Source organism: Pelodiscus sinensis, chromosome 7 (assembly GCF_052426305.1).
Source record: "Pelodiscus sinensis isolate ZL-2025 chromosome 7, ASM5242630v1, whole genome shotgun sequence".
Lineage (NCBI taxonomy): Eukaryota > Metazoa > Chordata > Testudines > Trionychidae > Pelodiscus > Pelodiscus sinensis.
In genome coordinates, this window is record NC_143058.1 from 58,734,274 (window position 1) to 58,756,837 (window position 22,564).

At 47.8% G+C, this 22,564-nt stretch overlaps 2 protein-coding genes and 1 long non-coding RNA gene across 14 annotated transcripts in view; 1 reads left to right on the forward strand and 2 right to left on the reverse strand.

Moving 5' to 3' along the window:
• Window positions 1-4,190, forward strand: part of TMEM237 (transmembrane protein 237) — a 35,758-nt gene extending 31,568 nt beyond the window's left edge. For both annotated transcript variants that reach the window (XM_075933867.2, XM_089779809.1), the window contains 2 exons: window positions 661-782; window positions 2,885-4,190. In XM_075933867.2, coding sequence (XP_075789982.2) covers window positions 661-782; window positions 2,885-2,952 — 190 coding nt within the window. In that variant the 3' untranslated portion in view covers window positions 2,953-4,190. The remainder of the gene's footprint in view (window positions 1-660; window positions 783-2,884) is intronic.
• LOC142830309 (uncharacterized) lies at window positions 661-18,195 on the reverse strand. Of its 9 annotated transcripts, none has more exons than XR_016350069.1 (21): window positions 17,948-18,195; window positions 17,717-17,826; window positions 17,480-17,584; window positions 14,201-14,329; window positions 13,952-14,104; window positions 13,684-13,816; window positions 13,447-13,578; window positions 12,979-13,325; window positions 10,350-10,805; window positions 10,108-10,263; window positions 9,565-9,967; window positions 9,301-9,435; window positions 9,049-9,208; window positions 8,810-8,926; window positions 8,550-8,705; window positions 8,268-8,415; window positions 7,747-8,140; window positions 7,486-7,619; window positions 7,238-7,353; window positions 6,554-6,643; window positions 661-798 (listed from the first exon to the last, which is right to left on the reverse strand). XR_016350069.1 is itself a non-coding variant. In XM_089779810.1 (16 exons), the coding sequence occupies exons 13-16, from the start codon at window positions 8,896-8,898 to the stop codon at window positions 8,063-8,065; spliced, it is 471 nt and encodes a 156-aa protein (XP_089635936.1). In that variant the 5' UTR covers window positions 8,899-8,926; window positions 9,049-9,208; window positions 9,301-9,435; window positions 9,565-9,967; window positions 10,108-10,263; window positions 10,350-10,805; window positions 12,979-13,325; window positions 13,447-13,578; window positions 13,684-13,816; window positions 13,952-14,104; window positions 14,201-14,370; window positions 14,478-14,596; window positions 14,723-14,961; the 3' UTR covers window positions 7,647-8,062. The 9 variants fall into 9 exon arrangements, 1 of the variants encoding a protein (XP_089635936.1); XR_016350062.1 differs by lacking the exons at window positions 17,480-17,584; window positions 17,717-17,826; window positions 17,948-18,195 and adding exons at window positions 14,478-14,596; window positions 14,723-14,803; window positions 15,036-15,152 and having other exon boundaries at window positions 14,201-14,370; XR_016350065.1 differs by lacking the exons at window positions 17,480-17,584; window positions 17,717-17,826; window positions 17,948-18,195 and adding exons at window positions 14,478-14,596; window positions 14,723-14,961 and having other exon boundaries at window positions 12,979-13,083; window positions 13,216-13,325; window positions 14,201-14,370.
• An 8-nt stretch (window positions 18,196-18,203) lies between these two features.
• LOC149524080 (uncharacterized) lies at window positions 18,204-19,654 on the reverse strand. Of its 3 annotated transcripts, XR_016350071.1 has the most exons (6): window positions 19,538-19,654; window positions 19,224-19,304; window positions 18,979-19,097; window positions 18,702-18,871; window positions 18,453-18,605; window positions 18,204-18,317 (listed from the first exon to the last, which is right to left on the reverse strand). It is a non-coding gene; the product is annotated as an uncharacterized LOC149524080 (long non-coding RNA). The 3 variants fall into 3 exon arrangements; XR_016350072.1 differs by lacking the exon at window positions 19,538-19,654 and having other exon boundaries at window positions 18,702-18,830; window positions 19,224-19,462; XR_016350070.1 differs by lacking the exon at window positions 19,538-19,654 and having other exon boundaries at window positions 19,224-19,462.
• Between the last annotated feature and the right edge of the window lie 2,910 nt (window positions 19,655-22,564).

The window sequence follows — 22,564 nt, forward strand, 5'->3', positions numbered from 1 at the left end:
GGTAGTGGGGCTTCTCAGCTGGGTCAGAGCCTTTGATAGTCTCTCTCTTCTGCAGCCCTTCAGACCCCAAAATCTTTAGAACATGTGAGAAACATTTGTTCGGTGTTTGATATTTTAAAGCATGTAGCTCAGTGGTGGGGAACCTGCGGTTCCATATGCAGCCCATACAGCTTCCATATGTGACCCACCAGACATTTTGTTTACCATTGCCCTTGTGCAGGGTTGCCAGATTCCTCTGATTTTTGTCTGGGTAATTTTTTTCCTATCTGTATTATTAAAGTGACTTGCACCTAAAGCAAGGGCATGTGAAGTGAGGCACATGTTGATTGCACACAACATTGTGAGAGCGATGCATTCCCTCTGCATCCAATCAAAGTGCTGCTATGATTCAGTCGACACCCCCCCGCAAATTCTAGGTACGCAAGTGCAGAGTTAGCAGAGCTACTCTACTCTGGTAGATCGTCTTGGTTATGACAATGTTGAGGACCACTGAGATGAAGGAAGGCCACTCATATGGCCCAGGAGCTAGCTTAGGTTGCCCCTCACTGATCTAGCTGCTAGAGTGCTACACAGTAGAAGTTGTTAACATAATAATGTATACATACCAGAGGTAGGCCTCAGTATCTGCCCCCCCTAATAAGTATCTCATGCTTTGCTCAGGACTGCAGGTGCAGAGGAACAGATTCTTCAGCCATGGATTGTGGTGAATCTGGTGGTGGCTCTTCTAGTTGGGCTATCCTGGCTTTTCTTATCTTACCGACCAGAGCTAGATCACAGTGAAGGTATGGAACATTAAACCTAGAAGAAAGTTGGGGACTGTTGTATTCCTTTGGTCTAGGTTCTCCCAGATCTACTTTGTTCACTGTTCAGAACAGGGTTTTACAAGTGTATTACTGCTAGAGTTAAGGATAATAACATTCCTATTATAATGCTTTTTTTCTTCCCCTTTCTCTCTCTCTCTCTCTCTCTCCCTCTGAATACCCATAACTTTCCAAAGAATTCACTTCTTGGAATGAAATTGTCCTTGGTTGCGCTCTCCTTATTTTTTTTAAGTTTGAAGTAACAGGAGTCATTTTTAATGAAGTAGGATGCCACTCCCCCCCCCCCCCCCCCCCAGTGTTTTAAAACAAGGAAACCTAACCAGTAATTTGTCCTGAGTAATGCAAAATAAGAAGAATTTTAAAACATGGTACTGGTTGGGGGGGAGGGGAGACAATGACATGATTTTGATTTAACAGAGTTCAAACCATTTGAAATTATGCACTCTTTTAGAAAACTACAGTCCGTCCTCGCTATAAGTCCAAGATATGTTCCAAAACACTTGGACTTAAAGCAGGGAATTTTCTTCCCGGGGCTGACTTCCATTTGTGCAAATTGGGGTGGGTTTTTTTGCGCGACTTAAGAATGGGGAATGGGAGGACTTAACATCAATTCCTACAACCATCAACGATTTTAGAATCATAGAATAATAGGACTGGAAGGGACCTCGAGAGGTCATCGAGTCCAGCCCCCTGCCCTCAAGGCAGGATCAAGCTCCGTCTACACCATCCCTGACAGATGTCTATCTAACCTGTTCTTAAATATCTCCAGAGAGGGAGATTCCACCACCTCCCTTGGCAATTTATTCCAATATTTGACCACCCTGACATTTAGTGCGGAATGGATGTATACCAGGGTGACTTACAGCGGGGATGCCCTATACATTGTGTTTTAAAGAGTACATTTCACAAACGACATTTGTTGAATGTATCTACAGTATAGCTTGGGCAGTAAACTCTTTTCAATAGACTGGAAAGGGAGAGGTAATCTTTACCTGGACCTTCCCTGCACCTCCATCCAAGTCCATTAATCTCCCTCACACAGTAATAGTGTGTCAGATATTATGTGATGATTGATTTACATATTCCATTCAACTTGTGCTGGCTTTGCATCCCAGAGTGTACTGGGACTTCCAGAGCTCCAGAGTAGTACAGAGTTCTCTTCTCTCAGAGAACAGAGCCTGGATGCTGTCTATTCCTTGGATGAGGGCAGGTGCTCATTGACCTCAGGATGAGGAATCAAAAGGTGGTTTAATGCCACCTTTACCACTCCCCTAGACTTGTACCGAGCATAGCTCAGCTGGTCCAGCGAATATGTAGGTTCCATGGGTGCTTAGTGGGAAGAGGCGGCAAAGAGGCTCCCCCATCCCCAGACTAATCATGGTCTGTGGGTGGCGAAGTCTGAAGCATCCTGGCTCCACCCCTTTCCTTTTGAGGTCCTGCTCCTTCCGGAGCAGCCTGGGGCCACTTTAAAAAATTTTGAAGTGGCCCCTGGCAAAAAATTATTGCCCACCCTGGACTAGAGGATATGGGCTTAAGTTTTAAGAGAAATTCTGAAAAAGTTAATCTCAGGGCTGTCTCAAACAGACCAAAGGAAACTCAAAACTATTCAGAAACAGTCTAGCAAGTTCCTACTTCATTGAATTAAAAAAAACACCATCTGAAGCATATGTGGTGGATCCAGCCATATGCTGAAATTTGTATTACCTCAGCTAAATATGCTACCAGCTTGATAAAAATTGATAATATTCTAACCTGAATTCTTCTTTCTGATTCTAATGTGATTAAAAAAAAAAACTTTCTAATGTTGACTTGGCTGGTTAGTTAATTTTGCAATTTTTGTTTTTGATAATGTGTTTACTCTGAATGGAGGATGCTGCTGTGTGTGGTATGCTGGCACTGAACATTCTTCCTCATACTAAGGTTTTTAGTACAATGGCAGGTTGGTGGGACAGGGGTCTCTCCACTATTATCAAGGTGTTGATATTATTTAGAAGAGAGGAAGTTTGGAGAAAATATTCAGGAGTAATTTCTGTGGTTTTCCACTGGTTCTCTCTCTCTTACAGAACTGATATTTCGTGCTGCAATAGAAGAATTTCCTCAGCCGGATAAAGGCTCCAATACCCAGTCGTAACACAGAAAATGTATCTTCAAATACTGTAGCTGAGACTGATGGCTTAATACTTATATATATATATTGCACCTGTATATAATGCTTTTCTACAAAACAAAATTTGTATTTTTGTAAATTGTTTATAGTTTGATGGATCTTTTTAATTTTGCTACTTTGAAAATTTCCAGAGATTTTTGAAAATAGGACTATAAAACATTTCATAGTTTTCTTCCTGAAAAAGTGAATCTTTTCTGGCAGATAAACTCAAAGGCTACATCTACACTGCAGGCTTTTTGCGTGAGCTTTTCTTGCACAAAAACTTGTCGGGTGTCTACACTGCAGACACGTTCTAGCGCAAGTTAATTTACAGTACAGCATTGGAAAACAGGACTTCTTCCAGAAGAGTTATTCCTCTCCCCATGAAGAATAAGCCCTCTTGCGCAAGAGCTCTTCTACAAGAAGGCAGTGTAGACAGGCGATATGAATTTGTTGTGCAAGAAACCCCTGTGGCTAAAATGGCCATCAGAGCCTTCTTGTGCAAGACAGCGTCCGCACTGCCATGGACGCTCTTGCGCAAAAGCACATAGCAGTGTGGACGCACTTTTGTGGAAGACCTTTTCCACAAGAACTCTTGCGCAAGAAGCCTGCAGTGTAGACGTAGCCAAATGAGTTTAGTACAAATCACTGCCTAGGTAGCATGGGAAAACTGATGCAATACAAAAGATCAGATGGATAAAAGTTTTTGATAGTAACATTTTTTCACTAAGCTGAATTTGGGTGTTGATGTTTGTGTCAGCACCTTTGATTAGGATATTGTAAAATAAAAGTTATTTTAACAGACTATAAAGTTAAAGAGAAAAGGACAGCCTTTTGGGGAGTTCTGTTCTAGTTGTGTCAGAAAAATGAGTTGCTGGTGACCAGAATTAGGTTGTCTAGGGCTATGACTGTAGTATAGAGTGAAGTCTATACAAGAATCACTGATGATCATAAACTGCAATAACATTGTTTGCATATGTTCCCATAATCCTCCCTGTGTCAGTGGAATGCATCCACAATTGGTTCTGTAACAGAGAGCAGTGCACAATGGGTAGCTGTACAACTTGCTGCCACCTGCTGTTAGAAATGGTAGGAATGGATCAGAGTGCATCAAGGTTGTGGGCTTCCTGTCCCATGATGCAATTTTTTGGCACAGCTTTTCATGGATGTATGCCTGCATTTCACTGTTTTTCAACAGCCCCTATAAACTGTGCACTGCCGTCTCCACCTGAGTCATGCTTTCATCGCCGCTCTCTAGTCTTGTGATAAGTGTTATGAACACAAGGCAGCTGATCATGCAGTAATTTGAGTTGCAAATCTGAACAAGAGTCAGTGGTGTTTGCCCTATTGTGTACCAGGGAAACCAACAATTCAAATTACTTCTGGCATTCATGTAATAGCTGCATATGGTGGATTATCACTGTCGAAGCAAAAGCCTCACTCAGTTTACGTGGCTAAACAGACACTTTTATTGGCCAATAAAAGCAAAGTGAGCCAAACATGGTCCCAGCAGAGCCGGGCCCAGTGAGGCTGGCTAATACAATCAGTCCTAGTATTTTATACCCGTAACCAAACAAGTCTGACATCAGGGCAAGAAATCAAAGCGAACTTCAAAGAGGAATTATTATCAGCAGAGAAAGAAACAGGTTTAGACAGAGTTCGAGCTTCAGCTCAAAATAGTTCATTAACACATTCCAACAGTGCATCCTTCTGGCCTCTCCCCACCTCGGTGAAGGCCAGTTCACTCCCTCTAGTATACGTGCAGACACAAGAAACTGAAATGGCTTTTGTTATACAGAATGGCTTCTAGCTAAATATGAAATGGTTTCTACAACTCCCCCCTTTTAGCCTTTTAAAGGCTAACTTTGAAGCCATTTCATGCCTCTATTTTCATCAAAGCCTTTATATACATTTCTTGTTCCTTTCTTGCTCATATCTTAACATCATGAGTTCTACATTCCCTTTGGTAAGGGTCTGTCTTGTGTTTTCAAGAATACAAGAAATACAGCAATTGATTAACAAGAAACAGCAATAAGCACGAAAGTATATAGCCAATACTAAAACTACTCCTTGCAAAATCCAAGTTCCCACATGTCCAAACCAGCCTCCCAACCAACCCCAGAGGGTCCACTTTTCCTCCTGTCTTAGGCTTTTCCCATAATTCTTTCAATCTCTGAGGCATCTTCCTCTACTTCCTTGCTGGTGTCAGTGATATACACACAGCATTCTTTTCCCACTAAGGCACAAAGCCCGCCCTTATTTGCTAGGACGTAGTCTAGGGCCATTCGGTTTTGGGCTCTTAAGGCCAAGTCAGTGGTCATGGGATAAGAGGAAAGGTCCTCTCATGGACTGAGAGCTGCTTACAAGACAGGAAACAAAGGGGAAGAATAAACTCACTTTTCAGAATGAGACATGCACTAGCCATGTCCCCCAAGGGTCCGTACTGGGACCAATCCTATTCAACCTAGGAACAAAGGACCTGGAGAAAGAGATAAACAGCAAGGGGGCAAAATTGCAGCTGATGCCAAACTGCTCAGGGTAGTTAAGAACAAAGCAGACTGCCGAAAGCTTCCAAAAAAAAAAAAAAAAAGCTGAGGGACCAGGCAACAAAAGAAGGGCAAATCAAAATTCATCTTGATAAAGGTAAAGTAAGGCACACTAGAAAAAATAATCCTGACAATACGTACAAAAATATGGAGACTCATTTGGCTAGAACTGCTCCCCAGAGTTCTTGGAAAAACTTCCACTCCATGGGCTGCAGCAGGAAAAAACCCACACCACACACCAAATGCTAGGAATCCTTTTACAAAGGAATAGAGAAGATGACAATCTCTTATTGCCTGTAGAGAAAGCTCTGGTACGCCCAATTCTTGTATACGGCCTACAGACATAGTTGCCTATTCTCTAAAGACCAACTGGCACCGGAATGCTTCCCCATATGAAGAGAGATTAAAGACTGACTCTTCAGCTTAGAAAAAGCTGAGACCAAGGGAGACCGGGGTAGGAAAAAAGTCAATATGGAAAAGTTATTTACTCATTCCCATAGCATAAGAACTAGGGGTCACCAAATGAAATAGCTAGGAGGTGTAACCTATAAGGGAACTTTTTCCCAGAACTCCCCCCCTGTGGACTGCTCACTCCGTTCCCCCTTTGGCTGTCATTGGTATGGGACTGCTAAGTACGAGTAGGGTAGTCTCATCTCCAAAATCTTGCCTCCCATCCCATTAGTTCCTAAATGGAAAACTGAAACCAAGCACTCCCAATGCACCCTGTTTAAACAGACCCCACAACCAATCTCAGTGAAACAAGTGCATGGACATTTTGATGCTTAGGCCCTCCAAAAAGCCAAACTCCATTGTGACTTCCCCCTAACCAACCCCTCACTCAGGTCTCGGTCTCTCAGTTGCAAGCAAGGGGGCTCAACTCAAAGACCTGCCTCCAATCTAGTCCATCTCTGGAGGCTCACTGCAACAAAGCACTCCCAATGTACCCTCTTTCAACAAAGCACCAGTGAACAATGTACACAGACATTTGGATACTTATCCCAACCACCTCGCAGCAAAGCACAGCCAAAAGCCACACTTACCAAGCTCCACTCTGACTTTTCCCAAGAGACTCCCCTATAAGCTGCTCACTCAGGGCTCTCTGGTTGCCAGCTCCAATCCAATCTGCCCATCTACAAGAAATCAATCCAGTCAGATTCTTCCAGCAGACTTTAAACACCACCATTGAAGGAAGCAAATAGACATTTCTATACCTTGCCCAGCCACCTCACAGCATACCCTCCCCCAAAAGCCTTAGGGTACATCTAGACTACGTGCCTCTGTCGCCAGAAGCATGTAGATTAGGCTACCAGACATAGGAAAATGAAGCGGCGATTTAAATAATCGCTGCTTCATTTAAATTTACATGGCTGCCGCGCTGAGCCAACAAACAGTTGATCAGCTGTTTGTCGGCTCAGCGCAATAGTCTGGACGTGCAGGTGTCGACATCAAATGTATTTGTCAACCACACAGGTAAACCTCATCCCAGCATGAGGTCCCATCTGCAAGAAACCAATCCACTGCACCCTCTTCCATCAGGCCCTTCAAACACCCGCGAACGAAGTAGACAGACATTTCACCTGCAAAAAAGCACTCCCAATATACCCACTTCAAACAGACCATACAATCAACATCAGGTGAAGGAAGTGGACAGACATTTGGATACTTAGCCAAGCCATGTCACAGCATGGCTCCCTCCCTCCCCCCCAAAAAAAATCCACACTTACCACAGCTCCACCACACTTTTTCCAGGAGACTCCCCTGTAAGCTGCTCACTCAGTTTTCTCTGGCTGCGAGCTCCAAGCAGTGGGGCCTGTCTCAAAGCCTTGCTCCCAGGTCCCATCTGTAAGAAACCAATCCAATGCACCCTCTTCCATCAGACCCTGCAACCAACACCAGTGAACGAAGTAGACATTTGGATACTTAGCCCAATCATCTCAAAGCATAGCCCCTCCCCCTCCATAGCTGCACTTACCAAGCATCACTGGGACTTCTCCCAGGCAGGCTCTTCTATTGGATGCTCACTCCATTCTCTCTGGGTGCCAGCTCGAAGCAGAGAGGCCCGGCTCACAGCCTTGCAGTCAATCTCATCTGTCCCTGAACTCCTAGCTGCAAGAAATTACCACTGATGTACCATCTTCAAATAGACCTGCCAACCAACACCAATGAAAGAAGTGCAGGGACATTTGGATACGTAGCCCAACCACCTCACAGCACAGCCAAAAGCCACACTTACCTGAGCACCTCTTAGATATTTACCAGACGACTCCTCTAAGTTACTCAGAGCTCCACTTCTAGCTGCTTTTCGTTTAAGCCTGATAGCTCCAAGCGAGAGACCCATCTCAAAGCCTTGCCTCCATTCCAGACAGCATCCAAAGGGTCACCTACAACAAGGCATTCCCAATGCACCCTCTTCCAATAGACTGTACAACAAACATCAGGTGAATGAAGTGAACAGACATTTGGATACTTAGCAAACACCCCCCAAAAAGAAACACTCACCACAAGGCCATCAGATTTCCCCCCAAGAGACTCCCCTGTAAGCTGCTCACTCAATTCTCTCTGGCTGCCAGTTCCAAGCAGAGGGGCAGGTTCAAAGCCTGCCTCCAATCCAGTCTCCAGGGACCTATCTGGAACAAAACACTCCCAATATACCCTCTCACATCAGGCCCTGCAATCCACACCGGTGAAGGAAGTGCACGGACATTTGGATAACTAGCCCAAACACCTCACAGCACAGCCAAAAGCCACACTTACCTGCGCACCTCTTAGATATTTCCCAGGCGACTCCTCTAAGTTGCTCACTGAGTTCTGCTTCTGGCTGCTTTTCGTGTAAGGCTGCCAGCTCCATGTAAAGGCCCATCTCAAGGCCTTTCCTCCAATCCAATCTGCCCTGAACTCATGCCTGCAAGAAACCAATCCAGTGCACCCTCTTCCATCAGACCCTCCAACCAGTATCAGGTGAAGAAAGTGGACAGACATGGGGACACTTAGCTCAGCCATCTCATGACATAACCCCCCCCAAAAAGCCACACTTACCACAGCTCCATCAGAATTTTTCCAGGAGACTCCCATGTAAGCTGCTCACTCAGTTCTCTCTGGCTGCGAGCTCCAAGCATAGGGGCCCGGCTCAAAGCCTTGCCCTCAGGTCCCATCATCAAAAAAACAATGAAGTGCACCCTCTTCCAGCAGACCCTGCAACCAACACCAGTGATCAAAGCACATGGACATTTGGATACTTAGCCCAACCACCTCAGCAAGCTTTCCTGCTCTCCCTCCCCTCCCCCCATCCCACTTACCGAGCCTCATTTGGCCTTTCCTGAGATTGCTCATTCTTTTTTTCTGGGTGCCAGCTCCAAGCAGAGGGTCCTGACTCAAAGCCTTGCATCCGACCTCATCTGCCCCTGAAATCCTAGCTGCAAGAAATAACAAAAGCACCATCTTCAAACAGACCCTCCAATCCACACTAGTGAAGGAAGTGCACCCGCATGTGGATACCTAGCCCAACCACCTCAGAGCACAGCCAAAAGACACTTACCAGAGCTCCTCTTATGTATTTCCCAGGTGACTCCTCTAAGATGCTCACTGAGTTCTGCTTCTGGCTGCATTTCATGTAAGGCTGCCAGCTCCAAGCGAAAGGCCCAGCTCAAGGCCTTGCCCTGAAGTCTCACCTGCTAGGAACCCTCTTCCATCAGGCCCTGCAACCAACACCAGTGAACCAAGTGCTCAGACATTTGGATACTTAGCCCAATCACAGCCTCCCATCCATCCAAAAAAAAGCCACACTTACCGCAGCTCCACTTGGACTCATCCCAGGTGGGCTCCCCTATTGGATGGTCACTAAATTCTCTTTGGATGCTACCTTGAAGAAGGGAAGCCCACCTCAAAGCCTTGCCTCAATTCCACTCAGCATCTGGAGGCTCACCTGCAACAAAGCACTCTCTTCCAACAGACCATACAACGAACATCAGGTAAATGAAGTGAACAGGTATTTGGATACTTAGCCCAATTACCTCACAGCACAGCTTCTCCCCCACCCTGAACCCACACTTACCCAGCCGCACTTGGAACTTCTTGAGGCCAACTCCTCTTTGGGCTGCTCACTCAATTCTCTGGCTGCCAGCTCGAAGCAGAGGGGCCGGTTCAAAGCCTTGCCTCCAATCCAGTCTCCGGGGATCCATCTGCAACAAAGCACTCCCAATACACCCCCTCACATCAGGCCATGCAACCCACACCAGTGAAGAAAGTGCATGGATATTTGGATACCTAGCCCAACCACCTCCCAGCACAGCCAAAAGCCACACTTACCTGAGCACCTCTTAGATATTTCCCAGGTGACTCCTCTACGTTGCTCACTGACTTCTGCTTCTGGATGCTTTTCTTGTAAGGATGCCAGCTCCAAGTAAAGGCCTGTCTCAGGGCCTTGCCTCCAATCCAGTCAGCCTCCAGCGGTTCACCTGCAAAAAAGCACTCCCAATGCACCCTTTTCCATCAGGCCCTCCAACCAACATCAGATAAAAAAGGGAATAGATATTTGCATACCTTGCGCAGTCACCTCAAAGCATAGTCCCTCCCCTCCCCGAAAAGCCACACTTACCACAGTTCCATCAGACTTTTTCCAGGAGTGTCCCCTGTAAGCTGCTCACTCAGTTCTCTCTGGCTGAGAGCTCCAAGCAGAGGAGCCCATCTCAAAGCCTTGCCCCCAGGTCCCATCTGTAAGAAACCAATCCAGTGCAGCCTCTTCCATCAGACCCTGCAACCAACACCAGTGAATGAAGTAGACAGATGTTTGGATAGTTAGCCCAGCCACCTCACAGCACAGCCAAAAGCCACACTTACCTGAGCTCCTCTTAGATATTTCCCAGGCGACTTCAAGTTGCTCACTGGGTTCCGATTCTGGCTGCTTTCCATGTAAAGCTGTTAGCTCCAACAGAAAGGCCTGTCTCAAAAGCCTTACCTACAATCCAGTCAACCTCCAAAGGCTCACCTGCCAAAAAGCACTCCCAATATACCCACTTCAAACAGACCGTAAAATCAACATCAGGTGAAGGAAGTGGACAGACATTTGGATACTTGGCCAAGCCATGTCACAGCATGGCTCCCCCCCCCCCAAAAAAATCCACACTTACTACAGCTCCACCACACTTTTTCCAGGAGACTCCCCTGTAAGCTGCTCACTCAGTTTTCTCTGGCTGCTAGCTCCAAGCAGAGGGGCCTGTCTCAAAGCCTTGCTCCCAGGTCCCATCTGTAAGAAACACTTACCACAGCTCCACTCTGTCCATTTTCACCCCGTCGCTGTATACCAGAATGTTGCGGGGAAAAAAAACAAAAAAAAAAAACGTCAGTCGGGTGTGATAGCTGCCCGGGTTCTCTCGGTTGCCGTTTACAGCAACGTATGGCCGTCCCGTTGATTTTTTTTTGGAGTCCATACTTGGGGAATGGCCTCATGCAGGGGCTTAGCTTGATTTACAGCATCTTTTAGAAAAATTTCCAATCTTGATTTACTAGTGATAGAGAATTTAGACAACCCTTGTTACATTGTTTCCAAGTTAATTACAGACCTTGTTATACAATGGTGAAAGGCAACTTGATTCTTACATTTGTTCCAGTAGGCAGCGTCAGGACCAGCGTCTGGCAAATTAGAAGGACGCTCAGTGGTGGGCCAATTTGCTATCAGGAGCCATTTTTTTTTTCTTGCTCGCTAGGGGTTATAAGTAGCTTACGCAGTTGCAGGAGGTCTGCTTCAGAGGATTCATAGGCATTGCACACTAGCAAAAACTCCTCTGCAAATTTGGTAGGGTTTTCCTGGGGCTCTGGAAAACCTTTTACAATTGAGTGGAGCTCCGTGTGGGTCCAGGCTTTATAGCTCCAAGTGGGACAGGTCTGAGTCTTCTCGGAGGACGGGGTAAAGGGAAGCGCTTGGTCTGGTGGTGGGAGAGGAGGTTTCCAATAAAGCTTTTTACTTATAATTAGAATTTTTAAGGGAGGCGAACTTCGATTCAGTCCATCTAAGATTTGCCTCGGCCCACCACTGCATGAAGCAATCTACCTCTCCTCTAGCCAATTTAGTTTTGGGACGGCCAAGTTTGTCTTTTAAGACGTCCACTTGGTCTTTGTTCCAAGATCCTAACAGTGGCCACTGAGTTTTGGGATCCCCCAGAGTCAATCTAGATCATTTTTCCAGAAATTTGCAGGGGTCCGGACCCTTTCTAAAATATATAAGCTGAGCCGGGGTCCCTTGAGGGAACTGCTCCCCGCTTAGACGTCTGGTTACCCATACAGGAGGGCTTCACACACCAATCACACAAGGAGGAAATCTGGGTTCATCAGAGCGGTGCCCAGTGCAACACACAAAAGAAGCCCACAGGCTACTGCCTCAATCGCCCTTGCGTTCACTCCAAGGATTTTATCCAAGATGCGGTGCGGCTGCGATAGTACAGATTCCAGTCACGCAGACCGCGGGGACAGGAGCCCCTTGGGTCAGCCAGTCCCTGGACAGGGATGGCTCCCAGACTCACTCACACCACAGGGAAGACGGATAGTCACAGAGACAAGACAGTCCTCAGTCCGGACAAAACACAGAAGTGACGACCTGACCAGAGTCCTGATGTTAGATCCCGGGATCCCTACCAGAACCGAGCGGGAACCAACAGGTTCCATGGCATAGACTTCGCTGTGGTTGTGCACCTTTCCATTCTGGCAGAGGACCGCTCGGGCCAAATGCCCAGGTGCCGGCTGCCACGGTCATCCTGCAAGACAGTCAGGGATCACACAACCTCAGCAAAGACGGTTGCCATCTCGGTGGGACCTCCAAATTGTCAAAGTCATACAAGACTCAGATTTGTCAGACCGCTCTGTTTATTAGCAATGCCGCTCTGCTAAATGCACCCAGAAAATGTGAGTGCCATACAAAGTTCAAACCCCTTGATTTATACAGTCAAAAGAAAGCCAAAATTAACAGGATTAAAAGAGGGGGCAAAACTTCACATGATTAGTGTGAGGCTAGTCAAGTATCTTCATTTCCACGTCAAGCACACAGCAATCTCCTGTCCATATCTCCTTGGTGATCTCACTTGCTTTCTCCCTAACACCTAATGTTCCTTTGCTAGCCAGGTGGGCCTGAGTTAATAGGAAATCTGATCTGCATCCCTACAGACAACATTAACATACTTTTCTTCTTCCTGTTCAGAGAAACAATATTCCTTCAACTTATTCAATTACAGCATAATTCATCTTTCTCTTACAGTACAATTCTTTCTACTTTCACAGCTGCTCACTCAAGTCTCTCTAGCTGCCGGCTCCAAGAGAAAGGCCCAGCTCATGGGCCTTGTCTCCAATCCAACACTGCAAGAAACAAATCCAGTCAGATTCTCCCAAAAGACTCTCCAACCAACACCAGTTAAGGACATGCATGGATATTGGGATACTTAGCCTGCTTCTCCCCAACCCCAAAAAAGCCCAAACTTACCGAGCTCCAGTCGGACTTTCCCTCAGCCAAGTGCTCTGTGGGCTGCTCACTCAGGTCTCTGGCTGCAAGCCCTGCCTCTGATCTTCGCTGCCCCTGAAGTGCTAGCTGCAAGAAATTACCACCGATACACCATCTTCAAACAGACCCTCCAACCAACACCGGTGAAGGAAGGGGACAGACATTTGGATACTTAGCATAGCCACCTCGCAGCATAGTGCCCCGAAAAGCCACACTTACTGCAGCTGCATCAGACTTTCCAGGAGACTATTCTAAGTTGCTCACTCAGTTCTCTGGCTGCAAGCTCCAAGCAGAGGGGCCGGTCTCAAAGCCTTGCCCGCAGGTACCATCTGCAAGACACCAATCCAGTACACTCGCTTCCATCAGGCAACCAACACCAGTGAACAAAGTGTGGGGACATTTGGCTACTTAGCCCAACCACCTCAAAACACAGCCAAACGCCACACTTACCAAACTCCACTCCGAATTTTCCCCAGGAGATTCACCTGTAAGCTGCTAAGTCAGTTCTCTCCAGCTACCAGGTCAAAGACAAAGGCCCGGCTCATGGCCTTCTCTCAAATCCAATCTGCCACAAAGTCCGATCTGCAAGAAGCCAATCCAGTCAGATTCTCCAACCAACACCAATGAAGGAAGTGAACAGACATTTTCATATCTTGGCTAACCACCACAGCCAAAAGCCACACTTACCTGAGCTCCCAGGCGACGCCTTGAAGTTGCTCACCGAGTTCTGCTTCTGGCTGCTTTTCGTGTAAGGCTGCCAGCTGCACATAGAGGCCCGTCTCAAGGCCTTCCCTCCAATCCAATCTGCCCTAACTCATGTCTGCAAGAAACCAATCCAGTGCACCCTCTTCCATCAGACCCTCCAACCAGTATCAGGTGAAGAAAGGGGACAGATATATTTGGACACTAAGCCCAGCCACCTCATGACATAACCCCCCCGAAAAGCCACACTTACCACAGCTCCAGACTTTTTCCAGGAGACGCCCCTGTAAGCTGCTCACTCAGTTCTCTCTGGCTCCAAGCTCCAAGCAGAGGGGCCCAGCTCAAAGCCTTGCCCCCAGGTCTCCTTTGCAACAAAGCAATGCAGTGCACCCTCTTCCATAGGATCCTGCAACCAACACCAGTGAACGAAGTAGACAGACATTTGGATAGTTAGCCCAACCGCCTCCCAGCAGAGCCCTCTCCCCTTCCAAACCACACTTACCGAGCCTCACTTACAGCGGTTGGCCTCAGGAAAGTCCACGGGCTGCTTACTGAAGTCTCTCTGGCTCCCAACACCAAGCAGGGGGCACGGCTCAAAGTCTTCCCTCCAATCCAGTCTCCAGGGACCTATCTGCAACAATTCACTCCCAATGCAGCCTCTCCCATCAGGCCCTGTAACCCATACCAGTGAACCACGTAGACAGACATTTGGATACTTAGCCCACACACCTCCCAGTAAAGCCTGCTTCGCCCCGCCCCATAGAAACCCCCACACTTACCTATCTCCACTCGGACTTTCCCTCAGCCAAGTGCTCTGTGGGCTGCTCGCTCAGGTCTCTGGCTGCCAGCTCCAAGCCAGCAGCCCAGATCACAGCCTTGCAGTCGATCTCATCTGCCCCTGAAGTTGCAAGAAGTTATTACTAATGGACCATCTTCAAACAGACCATCCAACCAACACCAGTCAAGGAAGACATTTGGATACCTTGCCCAATCACCTCTCAGCACAGCAAAAAGCCACACTTACCTGAGCTCCTCTTACATATTTTCTACACGACTCCTCCAAGTTGCTCACTGAATTCCACTTCTGGCTGCTTTCCATGTAAGACTGTTAGCTCCAAGAGAAAGACATATCAAAGCCTTACCTCCAATCCAGTCGGCCTCCAGAACTTAACCTTCAAACACACACTCCCAATGCACCCTCTTCCAACAAACCTTATAACCAACAGGTGAAGCAAGTGGACAGACATTTGGATACTTAACCCAGTCACCTCAAAGCATAGCCCCCCCCCCACCCCTCCCAACCAAAGCCACACTTACCACAGCTCCATCAGACTCACCTGTAAGCTGCTCGCTCAGTTCTCTCTGGCTGCATGTTTCAAGTAGAGGGGCCCATCTCAAAGCCTAGCCCTGAAGTCTCACCTGCAAGAAACCAATGCAGTGCACCCTCTTCCATCAGGCCCTGCAACCAACACCAGTGAACCAAGTGCTCAGACATTTGGATACTTAGCCCAATCACCTCGCATCACAGCCTCCCATTTCCCCCCCCCCCCATCCACATTAAAAAAGCCACACTTACCACAGCTCCACTCTGTCCATTTTCACCCCGTCGCTGTATACCAGAATGTTGCGGGGGAAAAAAAAAAAAAAAAAAACACGTCAGTCGGGTGTGATAGCTGCCCGGGTTCTCTCGGTTGCCGTTTACAGCAACGTATGGCCGTCCCGTTGATTTTTTTTCGAGTCCATACTTGGGGAATGGCCTCATGCAGGGGCTTAGCTTGATTTACAGCATCTTTTAGAAAAATTTCCAATCTTGATTTACTAGTGATAGAGAATTTAGACAACCCTTGTTACATTGTTTCCAAGTTAATTACAGACCTTGTTATACAATGGTGAAAGGCAACTTGATTCTTACATTTGTTCCAGTAGGCAGCGTCAGGACCAGCGTCTGGCAAATTAGAAGGACGCTCAGTGGTGGGCCAATTTGCTATCAGGAGCCATTTTTTTTTCTTGCTCGCTAGGGGTTATAAGTAGCTTACGCAGTTGCAGGAGGTCTGCTTCAGAGGATTCATAGGCATTGCACACTAGCAAAAACTCCTCTGCAAATTTGGTAGGGTTTTCCTGGGGCTCTGGAAAACCTTTTACAATTGAGTGGAGCTCCGTGTGGGTCCAGGCTTTATAGCTCCAAGTGGGACAGGTCTGAGTCTTCTCGGAGGACGGGGTAAAGGGAAGCGCTTGGTCTGGTGGTGGGAGAGGAGGTTTCCAATAAAGCTTTTTACTTATAATTAGAATTTTTAAGGGAGGCGAACTTCGATTCAGTCCATCTAAGATTTGCCTCGGCCCACCACTGCATGAAGCAATCTACCTCTCCTCTAGCCAATTTAGTTTTGGGACGGCCAAGTTTGTCTTTTAAGACGTCCACTTGGTCTTTGTTCCAAGATCCTAACAGTGGCCACTGAGTTTTGGGATCCCCCAGAGTCAATCTAGATCATTTTTCCAGAAGTTTGCAGGGGTCCGGACCCTTTCTAAAATATATAAGCTGAGCCGGGGTCCCTTGAGGGAACTGCTCCCCGCTTAGACGTCTGGTTACCCATACAGGAGGGCTTCACACACCAATCACACAAGGAGGAAATCTGGGTTCATCAGAGCGGTGCCCAGTGCAACACACAAAAGAAGCCCACAGGCTACTGCCTCAATCGCCCTTGCGTTCACTCCAAGGATTTTATCCAAGATGCGGTGCGGCTGCGATAGTACAGATTCCAGTCACGCAGACCGCGGGGACAGGAGCCCCTTGGGTCAGCCAGTCCCTGGACAGGGATGGCTCCCAGACTCACTCACACCACAGGGAAGACGGATAGTCACAGAGACAAGACAGTCCTCAGTCCGGACAAAACACAGAAGTGACGACCTGACCAGAGTCCTGATGTTAGATCCCGGGATCCCTACCAGAACCGAGCGGGAACCAACAGGTTCCATGGCATAGACTTCGCTGTGGTTGTGCACCTTTCCATTCTGGCAGAGGACCGCTCGGGCCAAATGCCCAGGTGCCGGCTGCCACGGTCATCCTGCAAGACAGTCAGGGATCACACAACCTCAGCAAAGACGGTTGCCATCTCGGTGGGACCTCCAAATTGTCAAAGTCATACAAGACTCAGATTTGTCAGACCGCTCTGTTTATTAGCAATGCCGCTCTGCTAAATGCACCCAGAAAATGTGAGTGCCATACAAAGTTCAAACCCCTTGATTTATACAGTCAAAAGAAAGCCAAAATTAACAGGATTAAAAGAGGGGGCAAAACTTCACATGATTAGTGTGAGGCTAGTCAAGTATCTTCATTTCCACGTCAAGCACACAGCAATCTCCTGTCCATATCTCCTTGGTGATCTCACTTGCTTTCTCCCTAACACCTAATGTTCCTTTGCTAGCCAGGTGGGCCTGAGTTAATAGGAAATCTGATCTGCATCCCTACAGACAACATTAACATACTTTTCTTCTTCCTGTTCAGAGAAACAATATTCCTTCAACTTATTCAATTACAGCATAATTCATCTTTCTCTTACAGTACAATTCTTTCTACTTTCACAGCTGCTCACTCAAGTCTCTCTAGCTGCCGGCTCCAAGAGAAAGGCCCAGCTCATGGGCCTTGTCTCCAATCCAACACTGCAAGAAACAAATCCAGTCAGATTCTCCCGAAAGACTCTCCAACCAACACCAGTTAAGGACATGCATGGATATTGGGATACTTAGCCTGCTTCTCCCCAACCCCAAAAAAGCCCAAACTTACCGAGCTCCAGTCGGACTTTCCCTCAGCCAAGTGCTCTGTGGGCTGCTCACTCAGGTCTCTGGCTGCAAGCCCTGCCTCTGATCTTCGCTGCCCCTGAAGTGCTAGCTGCAAGAAATTACCACCGATACACCATCTTCAAACAGACCCTCCAACCAACACCGGTGAAGGAAGGGGACAGACATTTGGATACTTAGCATAGCCACCTCGCAGCATAGTGCCCCGAAAAGCCACACTTACTGCAGCTGCATCAGACTTTCCAGGAGACTATTCTAAGTTGCTCACTCAGTTCTCTGGCTGCAAGCTCCAAGCAGAGGGGCCGGTCTCAAAGCCTTGCCCGCAGGTACCATCTGCAAGACACCAATCCAGTACACTCGCTTCCATCAGGCAACCAACACCAGTGAACAAAGTGCGGGGACATTTGGCTACTTAGCCCAACCACCTCAAAACACAGCCAAACGCCACACTTACCAAACTCCACTCCGAATTTTCCCCAGGAGATTCACCTGTAAGCTGCTAAGTCAGTTCTCTCCAGCTACCAGGTCAAAGACAAAGGCCCGGCTCATGGCCTTCTCTCAAATCCAATCTGCCACAAAGTCCGATCTGCAAGAAGCCAATCCAGTCAGATTCTCCAACCAACACCAATGAAGGAAGTGAACAGACATTTTCATATCTTGGCTAACCACCACAGCCAAAAGCCACACTTACCTGAGCTCCCAGGCGACACCTTGAAGTTGCTCACCGAGTTCTGCTTCTGGCTGCTTTTCGTGTAAGGCTGCCAGCTGCACATAGAGGCCCGTCTCAAGGCCTTCCCTCCAATCCAATCTGCCCTAACTCATGTCTGCAAGAAACCAATCCAGTGCACCCTCTTCCATCAGACCCTCCAACCAGTATCAGGTGAAGAAAGGGGACAGATATATTTGGACACTAAGCCCAGCCACCTCATGACATAACCCCCCCGAAAAGCCACACTTACCACAGCTCCAGACTTTTTCCAGGAGACGCCCCTGTAAGCTGCTCACTCAGTTCTCTCTGGCTCCAAGCTCCAAGCAGAGGGGCCCAGCTCAAAGCCTTGCCCCCAGGTCTCCTTTGCAACAAAGCAATGCAGTGCACCCTCTTCCATAGGATCCTGCAACCAACACCAGTGAACGAAGTAGACAGACATTTGGATAGTTAGCCCAACCGCCTCCCAGCAGAGCCCTCTCCCCTTCCAAACCACACTTACCGAGCCTCACTTACAGCGGTTGGCCTCAGGAAAGTCCACGGGCTGCTTACTGAAGTCTCTCTGGCTCCCAACACCAAGCAGGGGGCACGGCTCAAAGTCTTCCCTCCAATCCAGTCTCCAGGGACCTATCTGCAACAATTCACTCCCAATGCAGCCTCTCCCATCAGGCCCTGTAACCCATACCAGTGAACCACGTAGACAGACATTTGGATACTTAGCCCACACACCTCCCAGTAAAGCCTGCTTCGCCCCGCCCCATAGAAACCCCCACACTTACCTATCTCCACTCGGACTTTCCCTCAGCCAAGTGCTCTGTGGGCTGCTCGCTCAGGTCTCTGGCTGCCAGCTCCAAGCCAGCAGCCCAGATCACAGCCTTGCAGTCGATCTCATCTGCCCCTGAAGTTGCAAGAAGTTATTACTAATGGACCATCTTCAAACAGACCATCCAACCAACACCAGTCAAGGAAGACATTTGGATACCTTGCCCAATCACCTCTCAGCACAGCAAAAAGCCACACTTACCTGAGCTCCTCTTACATATTTTCTACACGACTCCTCCAAGTTGCTCACTGAATTCCACTTCTGGCTGCTTTCCATGTAAGACTGTTAGCTCCAAGAGAAAGACATATCAAAGCCTTACCTCCAATCCAGTCGGCCTCCAGAACTTAACCTTCAAACACACACTCCCAATGCACCCTCTTCCAACAAACCTTATAACCAACAGGTGAAGCAAGTGGACAGACATTTGGATACTTAACCCAGTCACCTCAAAGCATAGCCCCCCCCCCCACCCCTCCCAACCAAAGCCACACTTACCACAGCTCCATCAGACTCACCTGTAAGCTGCTCGCTCAGTTCTCTCTGGCTGCATGTTTCAAGTAGAGGGGCCCATCTCAAAGCCTAGCCCTGAAGTCTCACCTGCAAGAAACCAATGCAGTGCACCCTCTTCCATCAGGCCCTGCAACCAACACCAGTGAACCAAGTGCTCAGACATTTGGATACTTAGCCCAATCACCTCGCATCACAGCCTCCCATTTCCCCCCCCCCCCCATCCACATTAAAAAAGCCACACTTACCACAGCTCCACTCTGTCCATTTTCACCCCGTCGCTGTATACCAGAATGTTGCGGGGGAAAAAAAAAAAAAAAAAAAAAAAAAAAAAAACACGTCAGTCGGGTGTGATAGCTGCCCGGGTTCTCTCGGTTGCCGTTTACAGCAACGTATGGCCGTCCCGTTGATTTTTTTTCGAGTCCATACTTGGGGAATGGCCTCATGCAGGGGCTTAGCTTGATTTACAGCATCTTTTAGAAAAATTTCCAATCTTGATTTACTAGTGATAGAGAATTTAGACAACCCTTGTTACATTGTTTCCAAGTTAATTACAGACCTTGTTATACAATGGTGAAAGGCAACTTGATTCTTACATTTGTTCCAGTAGGCAGCGTCAGGACCAGCGTCTGGCAAATTAGAAGGACGCTCAGTGGTGGGCCAATTTGCTATCAGGAGCCATTTTTTTTTCTTGCTCGCTAGGGGTTATAAGTAGCTTACGCAGTTGCAGGAGGTCTGCTTCAGAGGATTCATAGGCATTGCACACTAGCAAAAATTCCTCTGCAAATTTGGTAGGGTTTTCCTGGGGCTCTGGAAAACCTTTTACAATTGAGTGGAGCTCCGTGTGGGTCCAGGCTTTATAGCTCCAAGTGGGACAGGTCTGAGTCTTCTCGGAGGACGGGGTAAAGGGAAGCGCTTGGTCTGGTGGTGGGAGAGGAGGTTTCCAATAAAGCTTTTTACTTATAATTAGAATTTTTAAGGGAGGCGAACTTCGATTCAGTCCATCTAAGATTTGCCTCGGCCCACCACTGCATGAAGCAATCTACCTCTCCTCTAGCCAATTTAGTTTTGGGACGGCCAAGTTTGTCTTTTAAGACGTCCACTTGGTCTTTGTTCCAAGATCCTAACAGTGGCCACTGAGTTTTGGGATCCCCCAGAGTCAATCTAGATCATTTTTCCAGAAATTTGCAGGGGTCCGGACCCTTTCTAAAATATATAAGCTGAGCCGGGGTCCCTTGAGGGAACTGCTCCCCGCCTAGACGTCTGGTTACCCATACAGGAGGGCTTCACACACCAATCACACAAGGAGGAAATCTGGGTTCATCAGAGCGGTGCCCAGTGCAACACACAAAAGAAGCCCACAGGCTACTGCCTCAATCGCCCTTGCGTTCACTCCAAGGATTTTATCCAAGATGCGGTGCGGCTGCGATAGTACAGATTCCAGTCACGCAGACCGCGGGGACAGGAGCCCCTTGGGTCAGCCAGTCCCTGGACAGGGATGGCTCCCAGACTCACTCACACCACAGGGAAGACGGATAGTCACAGAGACAAGACAGTCCTCAGTCCGGACAAAACACAGAAGTGACGACCTGACCAGAGTCCTGATGTTAGATCCCGGGATCCCTACCAGAACCGAGCGGGAACCAACAGGTTCCATGGCGTAGACTTCGCTGTGGTTGTGCACCTTTCCATTCTGGCAGAGGACCGCTCGGGCCAAATGCCCAGGTGCCGGCTGCCACGGTCATCCTGCAAGACAGTCAGGGATCACACAACCTCAGCAAAGACGGTTGCCATCTCGGTGGGACCTCCAAATTGTCAAAGTCATACAAGACTCAGATTTGTCAGACCGCTCTGTTTATTAGCAATGCCGCTCTGCTAAATGCACCCAGAAAATGTGAGTGCCATACAAAGTTCAAACCCCTTGATTTATACAGTCAAAAGAAAGCCAAAATTAACAGGATTAAAAGAGGGGGCAAAACTTCACATGATTAGTGTGAGGCTAGTCAAGTATCTTCATTTCCACGTCAAGCACACAGCAATCTCCTGTCCATATCTCCTTGGTGATCTCACTTGCTTTCTCCCTAACACCTAATGTTCCTTTGCTAGCCAGGTGGGCCTGAGTTAATAGGAAATCTGATCTGCATCCCTACAGACAACATTAACATACTTTTCTTCTTCCTGTTCAGAGAAACAATATTCCTTCAACTTATTCAATTACAGCATAATTCATCTTTCTCTTACAGTACAATTCTTTCTACTTTCACAGCTGCTCACTCAAGTCTCTCTAGCTGCCGGCTCCAAGAGAAAGGCCCAGCTCATGGGCCTTGTCTCCAATCCAACACTGCAAGAAACAAATCCAGTCAGATTCTCCCGAAAGACTCTCCAACCAACACCAGTTAAGGACATGCATGGATATTGGGATACTTAGCCTGCTTCTCCCCAACCCCAAAAAAGCCCAAACTTACCGAGCTCCAGTCGGACTTTCCCTCAGCCAAGTGCTCTGTGGGCTGCTCACTCAGGTCTCTGGCTGCAAGCCCTGCCTCTGATCTTCGCTGCCCCTGAAGTGCTAGCTGCAAGAAATTACCACCGATACACCATCTTCAAACAGACCCTCCAACCAACACCGGTGAAGGAAGGGGACAGACATTTGGATACTTAGCATAGCCACCTCGCAGCATAGTGCCCCGAAAAGCCACACTTACTGCAGCTGCATCAGACTTTCCAGGAGACTATTCTAAGTTGCTCACTCAGTTCTCTGGCTGCAAGCTCCAAGCAGAGGGGCCAGTTTAAAGCCTGCCTCCAATCCAGTCTCCCGGGAATCCATCTGGAACAAAACACTCCCAATACACCCTCTCACATCAGGCCCTGAAATCCACACCGGTGAGAGAAGTGCAGGGACATTTGGATACCTAGCCCAACCACCTCACAGCACAAACCAACGAGACACTTATCTGAGATCCTCTTAGGTATCTCCCATGGGACTCCTCTATGTTGCTCACTGAGTTCTGCTTCTGGCTGCATTTTGTGTAAGGCTG

Coding starts and splice junctions, on each gene's coding strand:
- LOC142830309 (XM_089779810.1), bottom strand. CDS start 8,898: ATGCAAGGCTTTGAGTCAGGACCCTCTGCTTGGAGCTGGCACCCAGAA. Junction 8,706..8,809: donor GAAAGGCCAAATGAGGCTCG/GTAAGTGGGATG, acceptor TGTTGGTTGCAG/GGTCTGCTGGAAGAGGGTGC. Junction 8,141..8,267: donor AATATCTAAGAGGTGCGCAG/GTAAGTGTGGCT, acceptor GTTTTGTTCCAG/ATAGGTCCCTGGAGACTGGA.